Below are 15,749 nucleotides of genomic sequence, written 5' to 3'. Positions count from 1 at the left end.
CACAAGCGTAAATGCTATGTCAGTCACTTTCAAAATCATTTTACTGGATTCCCGCCATTACTTAAGAGAAAAACCCACAGTAGACAGGAACAGTGGGTGATAAACCTGCTTCAACTTGTTAACTTAAAAGATCTGATGTGCAGAACAGGTTCAGCCTGTGAAACTTAGCTTTCTTGTATTTTTCTGACAGTTGAAGAAAAAGGACAGCCGTGTACCTATTGTGTCACGTAACTTGAGAGATAAATTACATATGGTTCATTCAGAGGTAATACAAGGATTACGAATACAAAACAAACCTGACCTAGTTCCATATACCAAATAGAGGATCTCAAAAAAAAAAAAAAAAAAAAAAATATTATATTATATATTATATATTATAATATTATAGATAATGATAACTCTATGTGGCTGACAAACCATTTTAATTTGTAAATGTGCATTTGCTTGCATCATAGTTTTGTTCTGTGGAGTACATGTTAGCCTAAACCAGACAGCGCAATAATCAAGTTAGCTTACGCTTCTATGTGTTTAAGTATTCAGTATTCATTAGAAGTATTCAGTTACATCAATATTTTTTTCATGAATTAGCTTTTGACTTTATTTAACCCTTGTGTGGTTTTCAAAACCCTATAACACTTTTGATGTTCTTGGTCAAAAATGAGCAGCCTATAAAAAACAGCTTATAAAAAAAAAAATAATTAAAATAAAAATCACTCGTCATGCTATATTATCACCCAATATTGGATTCAATCTTTCTATGGCCCATTGGAACAAAACAAGTGTAACTTTGTGCCATTTAGTACAAAAATAAAAGGTTTTCAAAACAAACTTCCTGGTGATAAATTAAAGTAGACTAGTGTGACAAACAGTGCACTTTTTTTCATATTTCCAAAATTATTCAAAAATGCTTTTTTTACTAATGTCTACTCTCAGATAAATGAGGCCTACGATTAATCAGATGCAAATAGAAATATAAAACCAGTCGTATTTGAAAGAACAAATTGACAAAAATTTACAAAATAAAAGCATTTCAAAACAAACACCCTGATAAAACATTAGAGCACATTAGTTTGATGAACAAAGCAATTTCTCTACATATTTTGTTTAATATTGTGAAAATTATTCATAATGCTTTTTTTACTCAAAAAAAAGATGCCTACTCTCAGATAAATGAGGCCTACAATTAATCAAATGCAAATGGAAATATAAAACCAGCCCTATTCGAAAGAAAGCAAGTTGACGAAAAGATTGAATCCAATATTGGGTGATAATATAGTATAACAAGAGATTTATAAGTTATTTTTTGTAGATACCACAAGTGTAACAAGGTGAAAAATGTTCTTTAACAAAATTACGATTTACCTGCTGTCTTTGATCATCTTCTCATTGAAGCGCACGTGAAAATCTCTGAGCTCATCAATCAGCCCATGCGATAACATCTGATCCACACGCTTGTCCAACCTCTCATCCAGAGCTACAGGGGAGGATGATTGATGAAATTAAATAAAGATACTAAAGACATGTTACAGTCACAATCTACAATGACTGGTGGCTACCATTCATTTTGTAGTGCAGCCAGAAGATGCAAGGGTTCTGGAACCGCAAGGGACCACCAAGACAATCGCCTCCATCCTGCCCTCGCTGCTCCTCCAAAAGCCGACTGTGTGGAACTCCAGTGTCCATATACACCTGCAGACTCCTGTCAATCAACCAATAAATTGACCATATTATACTTAGTCAAAATACTATATGACTTCAGATAAAATAATGCATTTCTCAAATACATTTAAAATATTTCCAAATGCCAAATAATCTCTCAACTGAACATATTATTTGGAAAGAGCACGCCACATACCAAACAAGAACATGATGAACAACAACAACAACAACAACAAAAAGATGAATGATGATGAAGTTTAAGTTTGGTCATGCTGAAGACAAGGTTCATGGGACTCTAAGCAAATCATTTCCTCAGAAGCAGCTGATTCCAGTAAGGAGACATTAGCACTTATAACTGTGAGAGAAGCTCTTCTACCGCAGCAAGTAGAAGCTCTCTTCAACTGCAGACGCAGTGGCACACAGGCTGGCATCAATTAAACAAGCACATAGTTCTGAGAAGAGGTGCTAATCGGCCCCTTGACACCAATCAAACACCAATTGAAGCATGTGAAAACGTGTGTGCAACACACTTAGAAGCCACAGCCTTCAGTTCTCCCACACAGGTGGGAGAATAGATGTAGCCCAACAAATGCCAAAATTTACCACAGTGGACAAAGATCTGGGATGGTACCTGAGAAGGATGTAGGTTCAAACACCAGGAACTTAACTAGTACCTATTCCTCTGTTGGTGTTTGAATTGAAACTAATTAAGAAAATAGGTTTATTTACACACAAAGTGCTGGAGTCAAGACTAGATGCTTCATTGCCGAGACCATTACCCACTAATACAAAGACCCTTCAGATCCAAACCCAAACTGAAAATACACTAAGCTTTTCTGCGAATGGGTGCAGGGAAATTAATCTGTCTGTTTTGTGCGATCACTGAAACAATTACCTTGCAATCTTGCGTGCGTCATGAGGGTGCAATATGGCAGCCATGTCAGGATCCACCTCCTTCAAACGTCTATGAAGTTCAGGACCACCCAGTTTCTCAAGCTCCGCCTTTGATTCAGGAGTCCCAACATTTTCGGATTCTGTGTCACTCCCCTGCTGTAGGTCAAACAGAGGAGGACTCGTTTAGGTTATCTCTGCCAATAGATAAACAGAAAGCCTTTTAATATTACTATGACTTACTAACTCGGTTTCAAATGTAGTCAGCTGCCTTATTGCATATTGCCTTTTAACACAGTGTCTAGGACACTAGTGCAGTGACACGATGAGACAAGGCAATCAAACTCATAATTAGTCATTCTGGTTACAATTCCCTGACTTGATTTTTGATTGATTTAAATGGACCCTTTTCACATTTCCAGTGTTCTCAGAAGCCATCATAGCTGGGTAAACTTCCAGTCAAGTAAACTTCTACTGCTCCAATAGCAAGAGAAAATCCACAATTGTATGACTTTTCCAAACAGGAACAAAATATCGAAAGATTGATTATGATGTTCAGAAAAGAGAAAGATTTGCCATCACTCCCTCAGCCATTGTATTAGAAACAATAACACTCAAAGCCAAGGTAATATTACGTATTCATTTTATTATGACGTTAAGGCCGTGTGTCCACCAAAGCTTTTTTCCACGCGCTTGGCTTATGTTTTCAATGGGAACGCCGCGTTTTGTAAACACCATGAGCGTAACGAGGAGCTGAGCGTCGAGTGCCCAGCGTTTTTTACTGGTCAGCCGTCCAATCACAGTGGAGGAGGGGCGGGGCTAAACCACACTGACTGTCACAACATTCAAACTGTGCTGCGGATATTCTGTATCAACGGAAAAAACGCTGTGCAGCCAAAACGCTCTCAAGCGCCCAAAGCACGGCGTCTTCAGCTGGCTAAAAACGCTTTGGTGGACACATGGCCTAATAATTGTTGAAATGAATCAGACTGTGAAAAGGGTCCATAGTTTGATGTTAGCATGTTGCAAACAGTATGATCCTCCAATGATCTGCACTCTAAAATAATCCATTTTTATTATGCTTTACTTTTTAATCAATACTATAATGCATTCTAATTTTCTTCTCTCTTCGCAAAACAAGGTATCTTTGACAGCAGCATAATTTAGATATCATCCAATCAACAACTGGAGCAAAGAACCAAGTCCCCCACATTTTTTCTTTTTCGATAATCTGTTTCATTAGAATGTACGTCACAATACTGAAGAAAAGAGCTGTTCTACTTTTGCTACATTGCAACTTTGAAAATGCTGCCCACGTAGGCAGATGACTAGGTTTTGGAACAGAGCAATTCTTTATAATAAAAAAAAAAGCATTAAAACTCACATTTACCCCAGTGTCGATGAGCACATTCCATAAAATGGATTCAATGTAGTAGTTTGTGCCTCCAACAATGATGGGCAGCTTTTTCCGATCATGCATGTCCTCTATGTATCACATTAAGGTAGTCAAACTTAATTTTTCAAATAAACATCCTTTGATGCCACAGCTACAAGCACTGCATAAATTATGCACAATGATCATACATGTGCAACCATATCGGGTTAGAGTGCAGAGTGCACCACTCCTATGGTGCTCGGATGAAACAATATCATTCTCAGATCTATAGATGCTCAAACAATAATTCATGTATTGCCAAGTTCTGGTGCTGTGAGAGGGCAGTCAGTTCAACGTGACTGCTGGGATTCTGCTGAAGATTTTAATAAATGGCGTCAGAAGCTCCATGGAGCAACTCGTTAACTGCTTCAATATGAGAAGGCGCAAATACGCGCACAGACACACTTCCAGGTCACATGCATTAATATCAAAGCAGTCTGGCCGAACGCTGTCCACCCCAACTGCATCACTCTGTGATCCCTGGGGAGGGAGGGAGAGAAAACAAAAGAGGAGGAGAGAAGAGAAGGACACGAGGAAAGGGGTGGGGACGAGATTGCGAGACAGAAAGAATAGTCCAGCATGTCTGGATGGTAATGACAAAAATAAGGCTGCACGATATTGGAAAATACTGATTTTGTGATATTCTGTTTTTATGTAATAGTGATATTAAAAGAGAGAGAGAAAAAATAACTTGAATAGCTGTATTTGGGAAGAATAAGCCATTCAAGAGTGAGAGAGGAGATTTAGTTGGGAAATAAGCATAGAAAAATTTTTTTTGATAAATTTTCTCCAACGAAACTTTTTTTAAATGGCAATATCTTTTTTAGGGCTGAATTATTTCAGCGTGAAGCTCATCCCTGTGTGTCCATATAGCTCATGATATCAGGTGTGTGAATGCGTCGCTGAAACAAGTAGCGCAAATAATTTAATTAAATCGCAGCCTCAGCAATATGACAAACCAGACTATGCCATATTGCATTTCATAATACTGTGCAGCCGTAATCCTAATCATGATGATTACTTTATTTGATTCACAGCCCTATTTTAGTGTGTTGTGTAGTAAAATGAAATACTGTACAATATGTAATAATCTCTGTAACTTTCATTTCCTATTATCACTGTAAAGCCGCTTAAGAACAATCCTTTGAAGGGGTGATACAGTATAAATGAAGATGACTTGACTATAGTAGTTATCACTGCTCTTCAGCAAGGCGAGACCGAGAAGCTCTTCACCCATCACTCCTCATTTCGTGTGCATGAGCGTCTGAGGTGTCTGCGACAGCATTCCTCCAGACACTGCGAGAGCCGCCCCACCTCCTCACAGCATCTCCCACAGCTATTAATATCCTCCTCATCTCTCAGCAAACATCTGCAGGAGGAGGGCGTGGAAAACGAGGACAGCGATGCGTCTCTCTCCGTCTCTGGTACACGCATTTCCAGTTATGCCCTTGCATTTACTAAAAGACCATGCAGAGGGAGTACAACCCAGCACCCACTCATAAAATGCCAGAGCCATTTGTGTGGGACGCTGGGAAATGCCACATTCCACAAAAGATGTGAAATTAAAATATGGGGATTTGCATTCAAACAAGGAGCAGTCTTACAAAAGCTGTGTCACTGATGTCAGGGAGGCGATGACATTTTAAAAGAACAATTACTCAGAATGATCATTAAGAAGTTTGCAGATGATATCTTAAAAGGACGAGTAATGGCCCATTAATTTCATCTGCAGAGACAAAATAGGCATTTATATTTAGAAGGGCCTGCCAAATAAACTTGTCAACCAAATGAATCTCTGCAACCATTAATTATAGGGTGTATGGATAGGGCAAAATGGCCAACTAGTCACCCAATCAGGGTTACAGACTGTGTAGAAATTGGCTCCACAAATTACAGGAGACATTAAAAATGGCTCACCGTTCAGTAAGGAAGTTAATTGTAAACACAGTAACTGCTCTGAATGCTTCACTGTGTGTGATTTAAATCCCGTTCACACCAAGACAAATTTCTATAATGATATATATATATATATATATATATATATATATAGTCCACACAAACATCCACACAAACATCCACAAGGTCTTTAATATCCGGTGACCTTGATTGGCGGTCAATGTTTTTGTCGTTCCTAAGCTCGAAAAAAAAAATATTCTGAAAGTTATTCCAAGAATATTATTATAGATCATTACAGATGTGTAGTGAACTTCACTATTTTCATAGAACAAAACCAATTGTTAAAACTTTATAGTTATAGTTATCCTTAGTGTGAACAGGCCTTCCTTCACATGCGAGTAAGAGAGCGCTTAGTGAATCTAATGACGGATTTATCTTTAAAAGCACTTCATAAGAGTCGCAAGGGCATTCACAAAGCCTTAAACAATTTCATTCAATCTGGAGTCGTTTGGGATTTTATTATGAAGGGTTGGGCGTATCATAAAGGATATGAGAGACAAGGCCTTGTTCCTGAAGTCCACCACTGTGTATCCGCTAACCAATGGATCCACAAAGCTGATCATGTGATGGGGACACTGGGCTTGCTCCTCCTCTGTAACCTTATTGGTGATGATGTCCAGTCCTTTGTAAACCTGCAGTGAGAAACCAACCAGATCAATGAAGCATCAAGAAGGTTAATCCAGGTCATAGAAGATAGAAATCTTGAAGAGGAGTAGCAAATGTCACATCCTTCATTTACCACATTTCTGTTTTCACTTGGTTTATCATGACATGAACACTACATGAATCCTTAAACAGGCCCATTTCAAAAACTGGGTCCAGTGTGACCGAGGTCACGGGCACTTCATTACTCTGTCCTACATATCTAGTCATGATTGTTCATGACAAAAGGGAATGTAGATGTGCGTTTTTTTTTTTTTTTTTTAAACGTGAAGTGATGGGACTGATTTAACAATTCTGCTTCTCGACCCAGAGCATTAATGATTTACTACTTTGGTTTAGTACTTTAGATTTGTTTCTTTTTATTTGACTATCATGCAGAAGTAACAAGACGTGCACAGAGCCGTCCTTAGGACAGTGCAACCGGTGTGCCACGGTACCTTGAGGGGGGACCTATGGCAAACATACAGAACCTGATTGCGAATAGTCAGAGAATGGGACAATTACCTCACACTTGGCCCGTCCCATTCGGCTCTGCTTGCGTGCAACCCCATAGAGGGATGTTTGTATATTTATTGTTTTTGACAAAACTCATCCAGACAGTATCCGAATAAACAAGAACAAGTTCTCGATTCCCTATTTTAGTTATGTGGCATCAATCCACAAGTGTTGTCACCATTAAGTGTTGCTGTGTGGTCACTAAAGAACCGTCAGGAGCCACAGCAGGATTTCAGCATCAAGGCATGCGTGCACAGCCATGGCTAAATTCAGTCCAGCTTATCGTAACTCCTCTGCCCTTGCGTGCCCATTTCGGCAAGTTAGAAAGAAACGCTACTGAATTATTAAGATCGTTTCCCCTGTGTTCTCCACAGGACATCCCTGCCAGCGAAATCTTGGTGAGGTGAAGGGAGACAACAGCAAATATGGAGAGACATGAATTTAGCCCATTCTCTCCAGAGGAGGAATGGTAAACTAATAAAGGAGTGTGATTAAAACTTGCAGAAGGCCTTAATCGCCGCAGAACTTGGCATGGTTCTTCCATTTCGTTTTTTTACTGTGCAAGTAAAAACGCCTGCTTTTCAGAGCCAGCCCTCTTGAACTCAAAATTTTGACTTTACAGGCCACTAACTCGAAGGAAACTTGGAATCAATAACAGCTGCTTTTTTTAACATTGAAATAAAACCAAATCACTGAGTTGGGTCAATATAAGCTTGTTAAGCTACACTAACAAAGTGGGAGTTTACCAACAGCCACATAAACTTTTATAAATGTAGATTGAGTACAGAACACTGGTCATTTTAACACTATTGCAAAAAACAATGTTAAAACTTGGGATGTGAATTTCTGGCAAAGATGCCATTCAAAAATCGGAGCAGAAGTCGATAATCGTTAAAAAAAAAAAAAAAAAACACACTCACAATGACAGAAAGGGAAGCCAAAGGTCAATTTTATCTTTAGTAATTTGTCAAACAAACAAACTGTTAATTAAATGAACAAGTAACATGTTTCCATCTGTTTTTTTTTTTACATTCTGGTTGTTAACAAAAAACAATAAGCACGGCAGTCTGTTTTTGCATCACACTTGTAGTAGTGCTTGTAAAATGTATTAGCTAAGCTGAATGAAATGAACTTGAATGTATTGTCCTGTGGAATCAATCATTCATTCACAGACAGCATACGAAGATGTTGAACTAGATCTTAATCGCTGGCAAAAATATGATGCAGCTGCAGATTTGCTATCACTAGACTAACCTATAGGTCCACATCCAGTTCATTCAATGCACTTCATGTTCTTAAATCTTCCTGTTACGACTTTGATGAAGTCTTTGAACAGAATCGACTCAAGAGTGATTCATTTGTAAATTGAGCATCGCTCGTGACCATAAAAAGATACAGCATGCTTGGAATAAACTACGCATTTAACAACATGTACTGTGTTAAAATAAAGTAACGAGAGGAACATTGCCCAACGTAACAAAGTAAATGCAGCCTACTTTGTTACTACCATAGACAGTAAAGGCTACTACCCACCTCTGTTTACGGTCACGACAATGCTCTTTTTCTGTTGTTTGTCCTAGATGGTGCCGTAGGGGGTTTCATTCTTGTTAGCTACACCTTGTGTCCCCGACAGGGAAATACACTGCTGTGCAATCTGTGACAGTAGGTACGCTGTCAACTATGTCACATTAGAATTGCGCGAAAATATAACGATATTTGAAAAAGCAATTATATGATCGAATTTCGAACACAGTTCGACTATTTGAAGATCGCAACTGATCCCGAGTTGAAACTGAAGTTAAGTTGCTAAATACATGTTGATAAAATGTTCATAAGAGGTAATTTGTTAACGTGTCTAGTTAGTTTCCATAAATGGCCTGGATGGACAGTCACATGTAGGGCTTTACCCGATTTTAGAGTTGTAATAAACAAAAAATGGAATAGAATTTACCCGATTAATCAAAAAAATAATCGCCCGATTAATCGATTATCAAAGTAATCGTTAGTTGCAGCCCTAGTCACATGCTCCGTTCCAAAATCTTGTGAAATACGATGGCAGCATTTTAGGACAACTAGAAACACTACAGCACTGACAAAGAACATTGAGACTATAGATGCTCGTCTCCATGTACTCAACTGAGAGTTGCATTAAGACAGATCAATACATGAGTATGCATAAACTAAGATACCCGCATGCTGGGAGCTCCACAGCTCACTAGCAAAGGGCATATCAGGTCAGGTGACATGGACTAACAAATGTTCTATAATGGTGTAACCAGCACCTGATTCGCTTAAAATGTGCTACTATTATTACATTACACAAATAACCACAAATCTCAACATTTCTGGCAAATCTATAGTATATACTATTGTACGTTATGGGGGGGGTGGGGGGCGTGGGGGGGGGTATTGTATGTGTGTGGGCAAAGGAGGACAGAAGGCCCTGTGAATGCCAAGCCTAGTCATGTGGCTCTCATTTGGGGCCGCGTTTCTTAAGTGTTGCCGGCATTAGTGGGTTTTGTTCACTGCATCCGTTTGTCACACCCTTTCGTTAGGCTCAGTACCAGCCTCTAACCGATATCAAGCCCACCCTGTGCTCCAGCCTTCTGACCAGTCGCCCCTTCTCCAGTAATTTCTTTTTTTCGCTCTAGTAGGGCTAGTTAAATTAGTCAGCATATTTACTCTGACGCAAATGCTAACATTCCTGAGAGGAACGGAAGTAACCTTCAGTGTGTTGTGCTTGTGTACCTTGTTGTCAATCATTATACAGATGAAAACTGGAGTGTTGTCACTGAAAATTTGCAAAGACATTTTAAAATGTCTGATTGAAGATTGTTATACAAAATTTGGTCCAGCCAAACGTTTAATAAACATTAGCACAACCGTGCTTCACTGGAAACTGTTTGTTGCGAACTGACCATAAGTTTCTTGTAAAAAAAAAAAGCTAACTTTTGAAAGGATTAGGACTAGGATTGAGATTTCTGTCCATTAAAAATGTTTTGGAAAGATGATTCACACAACAGTTTGAATCAAATTGAAGCACAGTTTGTTCAATGTGTTGTGCTATTATGTACCTTTTTGTCATTGTAAAGATAAAACTGCAATATTTTGTCCACAGAAAACTTGCAGAGAGAGATTTAAAATGGACAACATATTGAAGACGGTTATATAAGAAATGTATTTGACAGAATTTACAGTGTTTTGCAAACAAACAGAAATGTGAGGCATTTTTGTCCACTGGAAATCTGTTGAAAGATTTAGCTGTACAACTATACAACATGGCCAACAAAATATACTTCCTCTTAGCCAAATTTTTGGTTGAATCACATTTTAACCAACTAGTTTTCTAACTTTTTTCTGCTGAAAAATGTTTGATTTAATTGATTAAGATGATTGATGATTCTTATTTACAATGGCTGTTATGATTGCCTCGCTTTTCCTTGTTGATGTCGTGGTGGTGAAGTCCTGCTGTTGGGTCACATGCCCTTCCATGACTTGAATGGCAGGCATCTAATCCCATGCAGCTGCCTGTGTGTGTGTGTGTACATGTTCTAGAGAGCCAGTGTCTAATTGAAACTCATTATTAATGAGGACAACTGGTCCATAGAGGGGGGAATGAAAGAGAGGAGTGAAAACAGGAATGGAACAAATGTGGACTCCATATTTCACATCCACATTTTCACATTGTAAAAAAGACAATACCAGCATTTATGTGGTAGTAACAGTTGCAACATAGTGTGAGAATCCAAGTACTCGCAATCAAAAAGTGAAGAAGAAACGGCCGATAAAGTGGTCACAAGGTTGTGTGTGTTTGCTGATGGGGTGGGGGCAATTTTTCTTTCTGTGAGAATGAAAGAATTCAAAAAATAGAGGGAGACAGAAAGCAAAAGAAAAGGGGGTGAATGAGCAAGAAGGGTGTAGTGAATCCAGTGACCCACACTGCAAACACTCAGACGAGTCCCCAGACAATGGCTTTAGTGTTGAGCTATTACAGCCGTCCGTGGCTGAACCACACAGCACCTCAGGCCACGCACGAGACAGCTGCTCCCCACTATTCATACAGGGGGAAGGGCCAGTGAGTACAAGGACTGAAGAGGAGGAGTGACAGTATAACCAAAAGCAAGACCGACAGGTCGAAAATGGATTAATGAGTCAAGACAACAAACTGAAAATCAAAAATTGGTTTTGCAAAAGCATTCGAAATGTTGTAATCTCTGAGTAGTTCCTTCTTTTGAATAAGTAATTACTTTGCGACAGTTAGAATAGTGTCTATATAATATGAATGTGCGCCGTTGCGTCCGGAGTTCCACATCATCACCCGTGACGTGTTCAGTCAGTCACTGTGAGCAGCATTTACATGCGTGATAGAAATGGTGGCAAGCTAACAAAAACAATTTCAAGCGTTAATTTTGATCATGGCTTTTCTGAAAAGAGAATGAGATGAACTGACCGGCCAGGGACCGGAATTGGCCGATTTTCCATATGATTGGCCCAGATCGGTCTCACGTCTTTCCAATTTCGAGATGGTACGTTTTGCAGTCAGCTGCACAGGCAATAACGTCAGATGCACGTTCTCTCTTCTGTCCAACGGCGAAGCGACACACACCTGCCTCGTTTCACTCACTCGCTCTGGTTAAATAGGGCTTGCATTGCGCGTAATTTTACTTCGGGCAGGTTTTGCGCTCACACCAAGAGTGCACCACTGATCAGTCGGCAAATATCTGTATCGGCAAGTCACACTTACACACTTTTTTGATTTAATGGTTGTCGTAAGACAAGTCACGCTGCAAGACTGTGCCTCAAAACACTGCCAGAATTTTATCTGAGGTCAAATTTGGTCATTAAACGGCTGTCGGCGAACATGTCAAACTAGCAATTAAAGGCTTCAGATTTTGGCCCAGGATCAGAGCAGTCTTTTAGGATTCTCAGATTGTGTCTCAGACAGCCAAATCGTGGCTAAAATCATACACGCTTTAGCAAAAAAAACAATATAATAATTATAATTATTTTATATTCATATTGAATTGACCAAAACTAGTGTGAATATGGCAGAAGAAAAATCAAGTAGAAAGAAATTCTTTATAAATCAGTTTTAAAACTACTTTATGGTTCGAGTTGGTTGTCTTGAGTTTTTGCGCTATAAAGATGCACTCGGTAGCAAAATAACCCAAATCATTCATTGCAGAAAAACTAAATATCTTTAGATATATTCTTCCTAATGCCGTGCAGCCCTACTACTAGATGAAAACGGTTAGTTTAAGTGCTTAGGAAAGGAATTAGCACACCACTAAAATAAATTCATGACATAATTATGGCAATGAGGATGGATGAGAATAAAAAGACGACTGGTGCTTCTGAATCAGGGGTGGAAACTACAAACTGAGATTCTCCAGCACCGTACCTCCCACGACACAGCTGCAACGCCCTAACCGTGCAGTCATTCACGCTGCCCCACTCTCCTGCATCTTTCCAATCGTTATTTCTCTCCTCCAGGAATGGCTCAGTGAAGCCAGGCTAATGAATCATTCACGATCTAGCTCTTTCTCCTCGCTTTAGCGCTATCATGCAGTCATCATTTGTGGAGGCTTTCTGAATCGCACCACACACACACAACACCCCACCCACAACTAACCCATTTCCGCACCCCATTTCAGGCTTTACCATGGGGACAGAACATGGTGCCAGAGGAGATGAGCAATGGAGAATAAAAGAGACATCACTTCTATTTCTCACTTCAGTCTGTTCAGAGAGACTAGAGTGATGGTTTAACTGGTTATCAGGCAGATCGAGCAATGGCGAGGTTTCTCAGACACCAAGATGAATGCAGACGTCACAGCGGGCATGTGCTGTGCCGCCAGTCCTACGAGGCCAGACAGACTGACACAATTGGATTTCATTCATTCAGCTCAAATTGAATTTAGCGGCTAGTGTGTTTGGAAAAAGGGGCGAAATGGTTCCTTCCAAAAGCATTTAGCGCCTGAGTAAATGCAGACAAACGGACCCAACCCTTCAAATGCATAAAAGGTCACATTAACCCTTTTCTTTTCATCTACATCTGACCTTAAGTTAGAAATCATTTGACAGATGTTTACAGGAATAGTTTCTCAGTTGGTCGCACCAGCATTTGATTCGGTAGCACCTTTTTTTTTTTTGCTACATGCCATGGGATTAATCAATGCATGCTGATGAATAGTGGTTTTAATGGACCAAAGCTAGTAAAGGCTTTCTGGGTTGCAGCATAAATACCCGTAATATATTTATTATCATGGGCAAATTTCAGGATTTTGGACGGTAATTTGAACTGTAATTTTAAGCATTTTACATTTGAATTATATAAAAACTATTTACATTTGAATCATAATCTTCTGTGTCTATCTATCTATCTATCTATCTATCTATCTATCTTTTAAAGGTGCCATATGTAATAATTGAGGTAAAAATATCCAAAAAATGAGCTACACGCATCAAAAGAATGAGAAGAAATAAGTGCAATGATGTTATTAAAAAACTGACAAGTTATAGTGCTGCCGAGATATAAACCTAAAAATCTAAACCTAAATATAAAGCTAAAAATCTCCAAATGCTCCACGTGAAACTGCGGTCTTCCAACCTTTTACTATCGTGTCAAATGATTTGAATAATATGTGCGAGAAAGAGAGAGCAAAACAGGCTTCGTTTGTGTTGTTTGAAGACGTGAGAGTGCGCGCGGCCGCGGCACAACTCACTTTCTGGAGGTATACTGCCCCCATCTGTTATGGAATATGATTTGATTTTATGTGCAAGATGGCACCTTGAAAATCATTAAACATTCAAATGTATGCATTACATTTTAAAAGATTAGAGTATTATAATAAGCTAATACAGATTTTTCGTTATCAAAGTTTATAGTTGTAACAAAACTCAGAAATCTCACACTCCTTACCTTCTGCATTTTATAATAATTTCCTTTTCCTCAGTCGAGCGACTACTCTCATCTAATCGCTGAAAAGCAAAGGAAGGGGCACGCTGTTTCGTGAGATATTTTCATTTTTATATGCCTTAATTCGTGAATTTGTAATTGGCACGTTCCACCATCACTGTGCAATGCGCGTGACGTCTACGATCGTCAATAAATAAACTGCACGTGTCTTGCGGAAGAACACTGTAGCCGGAGCTACTTCTCTCCATTAATGTCTATGGCGAGTCACACAGGCACTGGGCAACTCCGCATCTGAGCCTTTTAAATTAATTAAATATTGCATTGGCAACTAACTGAAAAAAAGTTGTTAAATGCTAAAAAATTACGAAATAAAAACGAAAGCTAAAAAGAGATATTATGAAGTAAAGGGAAAGATATTTAAATGATGATTATAATGACATGGTGAACTATTACATTAAAAACTACTCTAATATTAATGCAAAAATTAAATGCAATCAATTCACAGATCAGGAACATGGTGTCAACTGTACATGACTAAACCTCTGGGAATGCATTCATTTGCAAAGCAGATTGATTGCAATAATTGTTGGGTACATCTACATGGCAATGCCCCTGTGGGTTTCCAATGCGGTCCATGCAGTTTTCAGACAGCAGGTTCTGTCTGCTTTGAGGCCTGACCCATTAATCCGCCACACAGGGTGATGTTAGTGCGAACAAGTGCACAAACAGGTGCAACACCTTATCAAAGAGCTCTGAGAAAATGAGCAGAAATCAGACAAATGCTTTAAAAGCCTGCGTCCTGTATTCAAATCAGCTTGATAAATGATTCTCTTTGAATTACAGTTATCCCGTGAAACAGGAGAGCACAAATGTGTCAAGGCCTGTCATTTGTTATGGGGGGGAAGTCAAAGGAAGAGAATGGAAAAGAGGCAGCAAATCCTTCGGTGCAAATCGGTCTTTGAAAGAGTCTTCACATTATGTCATAAGGTTACATAAAGTTCAGGTAAATGTTATTGAGAATGTGAATGGGCCTTCAAGACTCTTAAGCATTGCTGAGTGTCTGTTGAAATTGGTTATCATAGGAGAATGGCAATCAGGTCAAAGTAAAAGCTCCAGAGTCAAGCTGCATTTACAACAAAAAAAGAGCTAAAGAGCACACGTTTGCTCTAGACTGACACTGAAAAGGTAACAAAAGAGAACGATGGTTTAAAAAAAAAAAGAATTAAAAAGTCAACATGACCTACTTGTTAAGTGTTATGCGTTTCATTTATTAGACTAGTCTACTGTTGTCAATAATAGAAAAAAAAGAATGAACAAATTCATTAAAACAAATTGAACTAAAATATTAAATAATAAATCAATAGTAATATTGACACACTTGCCTCTAGACAAGAACTGGATAAAATAAGAATAACAATTTGTTTGTATAAAATAGAGATTCTCTCCCAATTCTGAATAGACAACTAAACACAATAACATGTAATTTACGAGAGGTTCTGACAAAATGATAATTGCTGCAGTCTACCAAAAAAAAAAAAAGAATATTTCATTAATTTGAATTAAACTTTTATCCAAGCACTTCTGTGATCATTTGAATTATTGTAACAAACACTGATACCGTCTAGTTGAAAAGTCTGTTTCATATCTACTAGTGCTGTAGCGGCGCGTCGATGACGTCGATGATTCGACGTCAAAATTGCGTCGACGTCATATTTTTGCGTCGACGCTTCT

At 38.8% G+C, this 15,749-nt stretch overlaps 1 protein-coding gene across 5 annotated transcripts in view; it reads right to left on the bottom strand.

Annotated features, from left to right (window-relative positions):
* The window catches only part of trit1 (tRNA isopentenyltransferase 1), a 41,190-nt gene that overhangs the window by 18,014 nt on the left and 7,427 nt on the right, over positions 1-15,749 (bottom strand). Inside the window, exons 2-6 of one of the 5 annotated variants that reach the window (XM_089123332.1) lie at positions 6,434-6,573; positions 3,935-4,040; positions 2,555-2,709; positions 1,557-1,699; positions 1,363-1,474 (exon numbers count right to left, since the gene is read on the bottom strand). In XM_089123332.1, the coding sequence (XP_088979458.1) occupies positions 1,363-1,474; positions 1,557-1,699; positions 2,555-2,709; positions 3,935-4,040; positions 6,434-6,573 (656 nt within the window). The remainder of the gene's footprint in view (positions 1-1,362; positions 1,475-1,556; positions 1,700-2,554; positions 2,710-3,934; positions 4,041-6,433; positions 6,574-15,749) is intronic. The other 4 variants (XM_089123333.1, XM_089123334.1, XM_089123335.1 and 1 more) reach the window with 4 other exon arrangements.

Source organism: Pimephales promelas, chromosome 18 (assembly GCF_988280905.1).
Source record: "Pimephales promelas chromosome 18, fPimPro1.hap1.1, whole genome shotgun sequence".
NCBI lineage: Eukaryota > Metazoa > Chordata > Actinopteri > Cypriniformes > Leuciscidae > Pimephales > Pimephales promelas.
Note: the sequence above shows the minus strand (reverse complement) of the source record. Positions and strands in the feature narration are given on the sequence as shown.